Raw genomic sequence first — 13,724 nt, forward strand, 5'->3', positions numbered from 1 at the left:
TCACAGATGAGGGAGAAGAGTTTATCTGCAGGGTGGAGCATCCATCTTTGAAGGAACCAGTGGAGAAGAGCACAAGACCTCTTACTATAAAAGGTGCCTCAAAACAGCCAGAAATGTGTAACTGTTCTGTATATGAAGGTGAACTATGGGTAGCTAAGGGCTTGTGTCGCTGGGCTTTTGTTGGCATCAGACTGGCTTCTCTCCCCAAACAAGTCAATGGTAATGCAAAAACAGCTTGAAGCAGGTTGAGTAAAGCCGACCATAGATGGTTCAAATCTCTGCCGGTGCAGCGGGGACCGGATGAGATTCAAACCATGTTTGGGCAGGCTGAATGTACCCAAGCTGATCGATCGATCAACCAACCTGTCAGATTTTACATGCGATTATTACTATCGCCAGCCAGCCTTAGATGCACTTAGCAATAAACTCCGGGTGCCAGAAAATATCATGCAACAATGGAAGGAGCACCAGAACAGTGGTGGCCCGTCCATACGGGGCATAGGGGCGCCGCCCCCCCAATCCATTTTAAAAAATCGAACTTCTTCATCAATTTAGGCCAATATGTATTCTGCTACATATTTTTGGTAAAAAAAATCCCAATAAGCGTATATTGATTGGTTTGTGCAAAAGTTATAGCGTCTACAAACTATGGGATATATTTATTTATTTATTTATTTACTAGTAATGGCAGCGATCAGCGACATTGCAACAGACATTCTGACACAATTTGGGGACCAGTGACACTAATATAGGGCGTACACACGGTCGGACTTTGTTCGGACATTCCGACAACAAAATCCTAGGATTTTTTCTGACGGATGTTGGCTCAAACTTGTTTTGTCTACACACGCCTTTGACAACGTCAAACGTCACGCCTTTGACAACGTCGATGACGAAACGCGTAAGGCGGAGCTACGCGATTACATCACACGCGGAAGTGGAAGAGAGTGTGGAACGCAGCTGAGGCGCACGCCGCTCAGCTGTTGGATCTGGGTTCCACGAGCTCTCTTTTTGCTTACCACTATACGCAGTGTGATTGGCTGATTTTGTTTTTTAGTTCTTTTAGTGTATTTACTATATGAGCCCGAGATGTTGGGCAATCAAAAAGATTTTTAATACATTTTTTTAAAAACGTAATACACTACGGGAGCCCTGTTTCTTTTCCTATGTGGATGACCATACTGCGGATCGGTTCTGTGCCTGGAGCGGGAGCACCCAGGAACTACCTCACTGGAATCAAGGAGATCACACCAAGGCCTAATACTACATGCCTACTACCCCTGCAGGGGTGCAGAGAGCTGGTGAGTGGGGATCCTTGAGGGGGAGCACCGCAAGTCACTGGATACTAGCTGGTTATCTACACGAAAGTCACTAATAAGAACACTGTTGGATCACTGCTGGAATACTATATATCCATTTCTTTGCTGGAACTTTATATACACTTTATATATTTTTTTGGGACTGTATTTGATTTTTTTATATGTTTTTTGGAATTGGAGTTTTATGCCGGGATTATATATATATATATTTTTTTCTCTTATATGTGGACTAGATGCTCACACCTGTAGGATTTATAACATTTTTACAAACAATTTTTTCACTAATCACTCACATGGAGTATTGACTGTTTAGTACACCCCCTATCATAACCAGACACGTCTATTTGATGGTTGGAGGGTACTAAACATATGCTTGTTGGCTCTGAGGTTTCACCTTTTATATTGTATTTAATTGGTTTACTACACAGATTGTAGAGGGGTATTTCACAGATTAGACCCCCTTCACACAATAGGTGGGGACATTATTTTTGCACAAAGTTTTTCTTGCTGTTGAGCGGGTGTCCTTAATCACATATTTAGCACACTTATCACAACAGATACCCCATTATAGGTAGCGCCACTTACCCCTACCTTAACATTCTCCATACCATTAGCCACCCTCTAGGAGGGTTGTTTAAGGGGAGGCTGCACACCTAAGTCCGTGAGCGCGGAAACCCTCCTTTATCTACAATGGGGAAAAAGTCACTTTGTACTGTGGTGCCTCATACTGTATGGAGAACACCAAGGCCATATGGAGGGTGACAGAAAAGGGTGGAACAAATGCATGCAAATATGCGGCCGCTCGGCGCCAAGGCCTACCCGCCGAGAGGCCACATGTTTTTGTGCAGCCAGCGCCAAGAGGTTAAGATAACAAAAATATTACATACATTCTTTTTGGGAAGCAAACAAAGCTTATACACTAAGTTCTTTTTCTGTGACGTTGAAATAAATAACAAACAAAGCACATGAAAAACAAAATGGTGAGAAATGATTAAAAAAAAGTATTTTTTTCTATTGTAATCAGTGCTAAAAAAAAAAAGTAGTTTTGCTGTACATAATAGTGTACATTTTATTCTACAATTTGTCCCATTTAAAATGATGCTAAAATAATGTTTCGTCTACAAAGCTTGACAAAGTTATTTGCATGTTCTGTTTATATGACACTGAAAAAAAATAAAAAGATAAGTAATGATGGTAAAAATATAAAAAAAAAGTAAAAAAAAAAGTTAGAAAAAAGTAATAAATAAGACATTGAGAAAAAAGTCAGCAGGAAAATAACAGCAAAGAGGGAAGGTGAGGAAGTAGTTAAAGAGGAGGTACGCCGATTTAATTTTTTTTTTAATTCAGCAGCTACAAATACTGCAGCTGCTGACTTTTAAAATAAGGACACTTACCTGTCCAGGGCGCCCGCGATGTCAGCACCCGAGGCTGAACCGTCCCTCGGTCCTCAGATGCTGCCGCCACCATCTTCGGTAAGGGAATAAGGAAGTGAACTTCCTGGTTCCCTACTGCGCATGCGCAAGTCGCGCTGCGCAATCCGAATGGTCCCTGCTGTCTCTGTGACCCGTGTGTCTCCCAGCAGACAGCGGAGGCCGGAAGTGGCGTAGACCCCCACGGGGATGTATGCCCGGAAGTGGGTGCAAATACCTGTTTTATACAAGTTTCTGCACCCCCCTCCCCCATGAAAAGTGCCAAATGTGACACCGGAGGGGGAGGGTTCTGAAAAGCAGAAATTTTATTTTTGTGTGGAACTCCGCTTTAATTACTGTCGACTGATTAGGGTCAACTAATGGTTTATAATGGGTCAAATACATTTTATTGAAAATAATTGATGTTATGTGCAGATCAAAGTCACTCATTTGATTTACATATGAATGAGTTAGTAAATACAAGGAAATAATACATCGTTACATTGTATTTACTCCCAGATGTTTTGTAATTGTCGTTTTACACAATAGAGGCTGCATTTTGACAGCCACTCCTGCTGTTTAATACAAAGCAAATCCTGGTTACCATTTTGACAGCCGGTAATAGCTGTAGGAGGAACAGCAGCAGGGGGAGAGGAACTGGACATAAGCAATGCATTCTAGAAACGTATTTGAATAATTTTAGGACATATATCTTAAGTTCAAAATGCTCAAGTGGTTAAGAAAAAGTCAGAAGTGGCATCTGCGGGAGGCACAAGCAATCCTGAAAGCAAGGAAATGTTCAGAACAGTAAACAGATTGGGGGAATATATTGCTGGCCAGAACCATCCAAAACCCGGGAAGGGTAATACTTTGTACTTTTGATTACCTTCTTATCACTTTATCCACTTGACCTCTAGAAGATTTATCTCCCCTTCATGACCAGGCCATTTTTTGCCATATGTCCCTTTCTTTGTCTCAAAAGTGAGACATCAGGGGTATATTTAGACTCCTGATATTTCACCAAAGCCCCCCCCCCCAACGGCATTGTGAAAAAAAAATAAAAATAAAAAATAATTACAAAACTGTAAAAAACAATTGTAAAAAATAATAAATAAGGACTCACACGGGTTATCTGGCAAATATATAACCCCACTTCCTCATTACACACTGCCATTTAGTGGCAGCTCAGCACAACTCAAATTTTCAATGCTGTGTGCGTCCTTTACGCTACGCCCCATCAAATTATGTGTTTGGCAGGCATACGGTAGACAAAAATTCTTGCAGTGGCCCTGGATATAGTAATTATTAGCAAGGGTTCCCTGTGACTAGAAAGTTATTTCAATGGTTCCTCCAAAGTAAAACATTTTGTTAAGACATAGTCCACAGTCCATCTTGGGAGTGAGCAAGAGAGTGTGGCTACATTCCTAAATACAGTGGGATCATGGAGATTGAACATAGCCACCATCTAACAGGAAGTCAGATCACAGCAGCAAAAAAAAGGAGTTTGTAGATTTGGAGGAGGTTGAGAGCAATAGAAGGGAGTTTTTTGAGTTAAAGTACTCATAAAGCTAAAGGCAAAACTTTTTTTCCCCTTTCGTCTTTCAGGACAGCCACCATGAGAGATAGTCTCCTCCTCTTCCTCTAGGAAACACTGCGCCAGCCCATAAATTCTTACTTCCCCCTGCCAGACCTCAGTATTAGTGTTTCCTCCGGTGGGGAGACACTGTGCAAGGAGCCAGGGCATTCAGTCAGGGTGACTGCGGCTGTTTATATTTTTTGGAGCCTGTAATGGGAGCAGGGGTTTCCTAGGGCATAGGGGGGACTTACCCCTAGTTCTGTTGCCACCACTTCCTAGCCGAGTGCGGCTTCAGGTTGGGGGGACTCCCTATCGCAGCTACAGGGCTGCAGCAGGCAGGCGTTCACCTTCCCTGTATTCCATACAGACCGCTCTCTTTTTTTCTTGTTTTTGGAACTAGGCGGGCCGGACGACGGGCGACGTCATTTCCGGCGGAAGGGCGAGTGCTTGCCTTTGACCCACGACTTCCGGTTCCGGGTCGCGGCGCTGATAGGGAAGCCAGGCACAGGCTGGAGATGAGTCTGGGACGCGCACAGGCAGCGTGGGACTCGGTAGTAGCAACCACCTGCAAGTCATGTCGGAAGCAGATGCTCAGCCAACGGACACTACCTCCAGCCTTCCTAAGGTAAGAGTGCCCTGGGGAAGAGTACTCTTTATCTAGGATTGTCCCTCCATGTATAGTTCCTGTCATGGGGGGGCAGACACCCTGGGTGGTCAGGGGAGGGAGGCTCAGATCCCCACATATTAAGGAGGGTCTTGTGCACTCCCAGGGTTGTATCCTTGTTTTTTTTTTTGGAAAAAAAAAAAAAAAGTGACAAAATGTTTTTTTCTTTTCATGTATTTCAGAAAGCTACAGAGAAGTCTAGGTCTGCACATAGCTCTAAGAAGAGGTGTGCCTCTTGCAGGGACACTTTAGGGGAAACATGGACAAAGGTCTTGTGTAGGGAGTACATAGACTCCCTTGTTAAGGAGAGGGACTCTGAACAGGAGTCAGGACTTGCAGCCTCGGTTAAAGAGCTTTCGTCCACCTTCTCTTCATTTAAAGCCTTATTTGAAAGGTTTCAGCCTCCCTTTAGTCCAGTCCCCCAGGATACAACCTCGCCTCAGGCTCAGGGCTCTGCTCCTGCCCAACCTGCAACTTCAGTTAGGGCAGTGGAAGCTCCAGGGCCCTCCGGAGTGGAACAAAGACAACCAGACAGTTCCTCCTCCGATTCCCAGGATGGTTCAGAGGGAGAGGACCTGGACGGGGAGTCCAGGAAATCCTCCAGATATAAATTATCCCTGGAAGAGGTAGAGGACCTCTTAGGGGCTATTTATACAACCCTCGGTATTCAGGAAGACAGGAAACCCCTGACCCTTCATGACCAAATGTACAAGGGTTTAGGGGAACAAAGGAAGAAAGTTTTTCCAGTACATGAGGTACTGGTTGAAACTATTAAAAAGGAGTGGCAGGATCCCGAAAGGAAACCCTTTTTTTCTAGATCCTTAAAAAGGAGATTTCCATTCTCGGATGATCCTACATCTATCTGGAATAAAAGTCCCAAGTTAGATGCTGCCTTCTACCAGGTTTCCAGACACACAGACCTGGCTTTTGAGGACATGGGGGCCCTGGTGGATGTCATGGATAAGAGAATAGACTCTCTTCTCAAAAAGACTTGGGATTCAACAATTGGTAATTTAAAACCTGAGTTGGCTGTCGCAATCTGGAGCACTGGCTCTCTAAGATTCAGGAGCATATTGAAGCTGGAACGGCAAAAGAAACCATTCTATCTTCTTTCCCTACGATTCTGCGGGGTATCGCCTACATAGCTGATGCCTCGGCAGAATCAGTCCGTATGTCGGCCAGATCAGCGGCTCTGGCCAATTCGGCCAGGAGAGCCCTCTGGCTAAAAACTTGGCCGGGCGATAGCGCCTCTAAGGCCAAGTTGTGCGGCATACCGTTAACGGGAGACCTTCTCTTCGGCCCAGGGTTAGAGACCGTCTTGGACCGCACAGCAGACAGGAAGAAATCCTTCCCAGTTAAGCGGAAAACCCCTACACAGACAAAGAAGGGGTTTCGTCCGCAAAAGCGTAAAGAAATTCCAAAGCCGGAAGGGCAAAAGAAATTCTGGGGTCAGAAGAAGGGCAGGGGAGGGGCGATTTTTCGCCCTCCTGAACAGCCCCGTAAAAACCAATGACTCCCCAACCAGGGTGGGGGGAAGACTGGGGGCCTTCCTCCCACAGTGGGAAGCAATATCCCCCAATCGCTTTATCCTAGGGATTATAAGAAGGGGGTACCATATCGAATTCACAAATCCTCCTCCACGGAGATTTCTTGTCACGCACCTACCCAGGTGTACGGCAAAAGCCGAGGCTCTGTTGGAAGCATTAAGAGATCTGGTAGATCAAAATGTGGTTCTCAGAGTTCCAAGGACCGAGGAGGGAGAGGGTTTCTATTCACACATCTTCGTAGTGAAGAAACCCACAGGGAAATTCAGATTGATTCTGAATTTAAAGCCCCTGAACAGGTCAGTGACGTACAGGAGATTCCATATGGAAACAATTTTCACAGTCAGAGCCCTGTTGCCCCGCAACTGCTTTATGGTATCTCTGGATCTAAGGGACGCGTATCTACACGTTCCTATTACAGAAGCCTCGCAGAGGTTTCTTCGGCTAGCGGTAAATGTAGGTGGAACAACGGTACATCTACAGTTTCAGGCGCTGCCTTTTGGGCTATCCTCCTCGCCCCGCATTTTCACCAAGGTCTTGGCGGAGGTGATGGCCTTTCTTCGACTCCAGGGAATATCAGTGATAGCATACCTGGACGACCTGCTCCTGTTTGCACCGTGTCCACTGCAGTTAGTCAGAGATCTAGAACTAACAAAGAGAGTTCTTACAGGTCTAGGGTGGCTAATGAACTTGGAGAAATCCAGTTTGATTCCCTCTCAGCGCATCACGTACCTAGGCTATCTGTTGGACTCAACGCTACTGAGAGTGTTTCTTCCAGCAGAAAAAGTACAAAAACTGGACAGGGCAGTGGCTGTTCTCCAGTGCAGCAGTCAGGTCTCCATAAGAGTTCTGATGTCGGTCCTGGGACTATTAACCGCTACCCTCCCAGCAGTGCAATGGGCAGGTCTGCACTTTCGTCCCTTGCAGTCCTTTGTCTTAAGGGTGTGGGATCACAGTCAGAAAGATCTGGACACCTTGGTACAGGTTCCACCCCAAGTAAAGAGATCCCTCTGGTGGTGGAGGAGGGTCTCAAACTTGTCGCAGGGTCGTCTGTGGTTCATCCTAGTTTCTCAGGTGGTAACCACAGACGCAAGCGGCAAGGGTTGGGGGGCGCATCTGGGTTCCCTTTTAGCACAGGGCACCTGGGAGGGCGACGAACTAAGAAGGTCGTCCAATTGGAAGGAGCTGAGGGCAATCGGGCTAGCGCTCAGGTTCTTCAAGGAGGAGCTACGGGGCCACCATGTTCAGGTGCGGTCGGACAACTCATCCGCCGTGGCCTATGTAAACAAACAGGGCGGCACGAGAAGCGGAGTCCTGTCGGCCTTAGCATCAGACATTCTGAACTGGGCCGAGACTCACACTCTCTCACTCTCAGCAGTCTTCCTGAGAGGAGAAAAGAATGTGATAGCAGATTTTCTCAGCCGAACCAAACTGATAGAGGGCGATTGGATCCTCAACCAGGAGGTTTTCAATCTCATTTCAGAGAAATGGGGTCCTCCAGAAGTAGATCTGTTCGCGTCAAGAAGCAACGCGAAAGCCCCTTGTTTTTTCTCCCTAAACAGAGGGGAGGGAGCGCGAGGGGTCGACGCATTGATCCAGAACTGGCATTTCAGAATCTGCTATGCCTTCCCGCCCCCAGCATTATTACCGGCAGTTCTCAGGAAGTTCCAGATGGAAAACACGTCCCTGATTCTAGTAGCACCACATTGGCCAAAGAGGGCTTGGTTCTCAGTACTCAAGCAACTAGCGGTCGAACCTCCCTTATTCCTGCCACCTCGAGAGGATCTCCTCTCACAGGGCCCAGTCCTCTGTCCACAGGTTCACCAATGGCAGTTAGCGGCCTGGCTACTGAGGAGGGTATGCTAAGAGCTAGGGGTTTTTCTGAGAAATTAATCTCCACCCTCCTCAACAGCAGGAAGAAGGAAACACGCCAGATTTATAAAAAGGTCTGGGTACGTTTCAATGAATGGTGTGCAGAAGGCTCCTTTGCGGTACACAGTCCCACAACGGTGTTGGAATTCCTTCAGTGCGGGGCAGATAGGGGTTTATCCATAAGTACCCTTAAAGGTCAGGTATCAGCACTCAGTGCTTATTTAGAAAAGCATCTGGCCACCAACCCTTGGGTGGTCAGATTCTTTAAGGCTCTGTCTAGACAAAGACCGGTCCAGGGCCCTCCCTTTCCCAAGTGGGACCTATCTTTAGTTTTACAGGGCCTGACGGGAACCCCCTTTGAGCCTTTAGAGGAATGTCAACTAAAGGATCTTACGTTAAAAACAGTTTTTTTTTGGTAGCAGTGACAACTGCCAGGAGAGTCAGCGAGATTGAGGGCTTATCTGTTAGACCTCCTTTTTGCATTATTTTTCCAGATCGGATCATCTTCAAGACTGATCCAGCATTTTTACCTAAGGTTGCTTCTGGTTTTCACAGAAGTCAGGAGGTAGTTCTACCCTCATTTTGTCCCAACCCCTCGAGGGAAAGGGAATTAAAATTTCATTCGTTGGACGTAAGGAGATGTATCCTTCAGTACCTAGAGCTGACCAAGAGGTTTAGAAAGTCAGACTCTTTATTTATTTTGTTTTCTGGGGCCAGAAAAGGATGCAAAGCGTCTCGACGCACTATTGCCAGATGGCTCAGAGTAGCCATTGGCCAGGCCTATACATTAGCAGGGAAAGAAATCCCAATGGGTATAAGGGCACACTCTACTAGAGCTATGGCAGCTTCTCAGGCAGAGAAGGCTGGAGCGACACCAGAGCAGATATGCAGGGCTGCAACATGGTCCAGTTATTCCACTTTCGTTAAGCACTACAGAGTGGACCTGGTGTCGGCTAGTGAGCAAGCCTTTGGGCGAAAGGTGTTGCAAGCTGTAGTCCCACCCTAACTGGTAAGTGCTCGTTCATCCTCTCATGGTGGCTGTCCTGAAAGACGAAAGGGGAAAATTAAAGTTACGTACCAGTAACGTCTTTTCCAGTAGTCTTTCAGGACAGCCCTAGTTACCCACCCGAAATTTTGGGGTGTCTTATAAAAGACCAGAACGCAGCATGATAATGATATGGAATAGTATGTTATTAATGTGTTCTTGTGTCTCCCCAGCTGACCGGAGGTAATCTTGGAATATACTGAGGTCTGGCAGGGGGAAGTAAGAATTTATGGGCTGGCGCAGTGTTTCCTAGAGGAAGAGGAGGAGACTATCTCTCATGGTGGCTGTCCTGAAAGACTACTGGAAAAGACGTTACCGGTACGTAACTTTAATTTTTGTTTTGGATAGATTGGAGAAAAGTTAGAACCCCTATCGTGTTTCAATTGTGGTCTGTGTCCCCGTTAGGGAGATTCAGGCTTTTTATTTGTCCTGTTTACCATATCACCAAGAGTGAATGTGAAGGAAAATCATAAGTGTTGGTTTGCCATCAGAATAGGAATCTAGAGAAAATGTTTCCATTGGAGACACTAGTTCTGGTGACAACCATGGATTTATTTTGTTTAGAGGACTTTCCTCTCACTTCCTGTTTTAGCGATGTGACCGGAAGTGATGGGAATTCTCCCCAATGGCGCACAGATTTTGTACTCTATCATTACTTAATATAAAAAAAAGTTTTTTGTCCTAAAACCTTAGTTAGCGGGAGCAAAACATACATTGTAAAGCTTTTATTTTTTAAGCCTGTTTTCATTTAGCTACATAAAATGGATTTTTATATCATTTAGAAGCACTTTTAATGTATGGATGTAGGTCAATGACAGATTTTAAAGGGGATGACCCAAACAGAGCACATAACTATTTCTAACAATTAGTATACTGTAAAGTTAAGGGAGGTCTGTTTTTTTAGTCCACGCAGTACTGAAGCTTGATGACCCTACATCAAAAAACAAAGTATAGTGGTATCTGCTCATATGTGGGAAGTTTGAGGAAGACAATTAGAAAAGTGATTTTATTGCACTGTGATTGGAATCATTTCTTGTTCTTTTTCTTTCAGCAAAGCCCACAGTGTCCGATTCTATAAAACTGTCTTTGACTGATTCTGAAGAGGTTTTGTGCTCCCTGGATATAGAAAAATTTTACCCTAGTAATATCCAGATCAAATGGAATAACAAGGAGACTTCAGATCGTGGCAAAATATCTCAAAACGATGACAGAACATACACAATTAACAGTAAATATAAACTTCCTGGGAGCTTCTTCAGTCTTCCAGACTCTGTGGTGAAGGTGTCCTGGAAACACGACTCCATGGAGGACTGGGAGAGCAGAGAGATGTCTGTGCTGGATAAAGGTACCAAGAATGATCAGATCCAGAATTTACTAAATAGAAATGAACCGGAATTGTGTTAGTGAATAATTATGCAATCATGTGAGAAGCTTTAGGATTATTCAGTCATTGACCTTGCTATGGCAAAACCATTAGGGATATCTGACATATCAGTTAGTGTACTTTAAGTAAGCAGGAACTGCTGTTCTTTGCCATTGCAGGTGATGGGACAGTTCAGTGAAAGGAAGCTATAGTACAGCTTCCATGGTGGATGTAGGTAGAAAAGAGTGGACATAGTTGGCACTCTTGCTGAGTGTGTCTTACAGGTCTGTGAGCTCTATTAACCCCTCTGTGTCAGAAGATTATGGGGCGGGGGTAAAGGGGGCTGAAGGATAAGGATCTCAGGTAATGTAGGAGCCAGAAGAACAAGGGCGAAATCCTACTGTCTGTAGATCACATGAGTTTGTTTACAATACAAACCTGCCACCTCAGCTGTCACCATGCAGAGAGGCACATTGACAGCAGCAGCCTGCAACTGTTATACAGCGTATCTATTAGGGTTGTCCCGATACCACTTTTTTTAGGACCGAGTACAAGTACCGATACTTTTTTCAAGTACTCGCCGATACCGATTACCGATACTTGACAGTGTTTTTTTTTGTTTGTTTTTTGTTTTGTTTTTATTTTAACAGTGTTTTTTTGTTGGGGGGGGGGGGGGGGGGTGAACGGTGTATGTGTGTGTGTGTGTTTTTTTTTTATTTACAATTTTTATTCTTTACAATATTTTTTTTTATTCTTTATTGCAATATGTGTTTTTTTTTTTTTTTTTTAATCAGCCCTGTTGGGGGCTTTGGTGAAATATCAGGGGTCTTAACAGACCTCTGATATCTCCCCCTTGAGACAGAGAAAGAGACCGAGGATAGAGATTCCCCAGTCCCTTTCTCTGCAGCCTCAGCTGCACTGAGAATGAATGGAGAGAAGACAGCGGCTCCTCTCCATTCATAAACTGACACATCGTAATCACAGGAGATTACAATGTTTCAGTTATGTGAATGGACAGAGTCAGCTGACTCTGTCCATTCACAAAGGAAGGAGGAGGAGGACGGCAGAACGGAGGGGGACAGAGAAGGAGAGAGGAACAGAGGGGACAGCGGAGAAGTACAGCAGAACGGAGGGGACAGCGGAGGGGGACAGAAAAGGAGAGAGGAACGGAGGGGGACAGCGGAGAGGCACAGAGAAGGAGAGAGGAACAGAGGGGGACAGCGGAGGGGGACAGAGGAAAGGAGGGGGCATGGAGGAGGATGCAGTGACAGTCAGCGGTGAGAGATCACCGCTGTATGTCACTAAAGCCGCTGAAAGCCGTTGGGGGAGAACCTTGTAACTCCCCCATGCGCCGATCACAGCTGTCTTCCAGGTATCGGGGAAGCATCGGGAGCATTTGCCCGAGTACAAGTACTTGGGCAAATGCTCGGTATCGGTGCCGATACCGATACTAGTATCGTTATCGGGACAACCCTAGTATCTATACTCAAAATGCAAAATCATATAATCATTTCCACATTTTATTTAAATTATTTCTAGCCTACCTCTATTAGTCTGAATCACCCTGAGGAGAATATCTGATTGCCTGTTGGGGGATCAGGTATGATTTTTCCCCCACTGGAGCAAATTGGATCATGCTTTATTTGTTTTTTTTTTGCCTTTCTCTGGATGAACTGTGGGTATAGGATTGTGTATATGGAAGTTTTGTACTTTCTAAAGATCAGCCACACATTGACTTTCTTGAATTCTGTGACACATATTCAATATGACCTGTAGTAGGCACTTCTGTGTCACACATTTCACAGAGCCCGCCTTCTGATCTACAGAGGTACTGGGGGGGAGGAGTTTCAGTAGGCGGAGTCAGTACAGGGATCACTGCTTGCAGACAGCAAGGTACCATGGGACATGTAGACATTAAAAATGGAGGAGAAGCTGCAAAGCATGCAGGGAATCCAGGACGTTGAAAAATAACACAGCTCCTATTAAAAACGATATTTAAACAGTATAAACATGATATGGAAAAACTCACAATACCCATAACAAGTCATTTGCCTGCTTTATATTTAAAAAGTCAACCCAGCATGACAAATTATCAGCCCTTCATATTTACAGACAGTTGTAAAAAAATTTTACAAACTGTCCATAACTTTAATGACAATTTGCAACCCTGTCACAACATGAAAGGAGATTTTTCAACTAATCTTATATATCTGTATTATTCCAATGCTGATGTTATAAAATGATGTGATGTACAAACTGTTACAAAATAATTACATTTTTTTTTTAAATATATGATGAACTTTTACAACATAAATCTTTCGTACTTTTTTCTACATTTGAAAACTTTCAATAATAAAAAAACAAAACACGCTGTCTCCAGGTACCTTGTAATGCTTATCATAGGTTTAAAAACCAAGGTCACATGATTGCCACTAAAATATACATAAAGTTAAAAATGAGAGAAGCAATATTACAGTGCTAGCAATTCACTGATCAATTTTACCTGCTGGTTCCACAATTTGTTTGTCTGGTAATGAAATTGATAATTATATATATATATATTTTCCCTGTTGCACACAGAGTTTCCCTGGAAGCCTGAGGTATGTGATATTCCAGTTCCCAATCTTTTCTATGGAAATACAGCAACGCTGAAGTGTGAGGTGTCCAATGTATTTCCCAAAGTCCTGAGTGTGAAATGGCTGAAGAAGAAGAAGGACAGTGAACAAAAATTCCCTCTGTCCCAGAATGATGGGTACAATATCTCAGAACTCACACCAGAGAAGCAGAAGGATAACACATTCACATGCAAAGCATGTATAAAATTTAAGCCATCCATCACAGATGAGGGAGAAGAGTTTATCTGCAGGGTGAAGCATCCATCTTTGAAGGAACCAGTGGAGAAGAGCACAGGACCTCTTACTATAGAAGGTGC

At 44.5% G+C, this 13,724-nt stretch overlaps 1 protein-coding gene across 3 annotated transcripts in view; it reads left to right on the forward strand.

Annotated features, from left to right (window-relative positions):
• Nucleotides 1-13,724, forward strand: part of LOC141148563 (uncharacterized) — a 76,806-nt gene that overhangs the window by 13,975 nt on the left and 49,107 nt on the right. For 2 of the 3 annotated variants that reach the window (XM_073636120.1, XM_073636121.1), the window contains exons 3-5: nt 1-93; nt 10,481-10,774; nt 13,373-13,720. The exon at nt 1-93 is cut by the window's left edge and continues 255 nt beyond it. In XM_073636120.1, the coding sequence (XP_073492221.1) occupies nt 1-93; nt 10,481-10,774; nt 13,373-13,720 (735 nt within the window). Of the gene's footprint in view, nt 94-132; nt 1,302-10,480; nt 10,775-13,372; nt 13,721-13,724 lie in introns of those variants that run through there. The other variant, XM_073636122.1, reaches the window with a different exon arrangement.

The sequence above is a fragment of the Aquarana catesbeiana genome, linkage group LG06 (genome assembly GCF_042186555.1).
Source record: "Aquarana catesbeiana isolate 2022-GZ linkage group LG06, ASM4218655v1, whole genome shotgun sequence".
Lineage (NCBI taxonomy): Eukaryota > Metazoa > Chordata > Amphibia > Anura > Ranidae > Aquarana > Aquarana catesbeiana.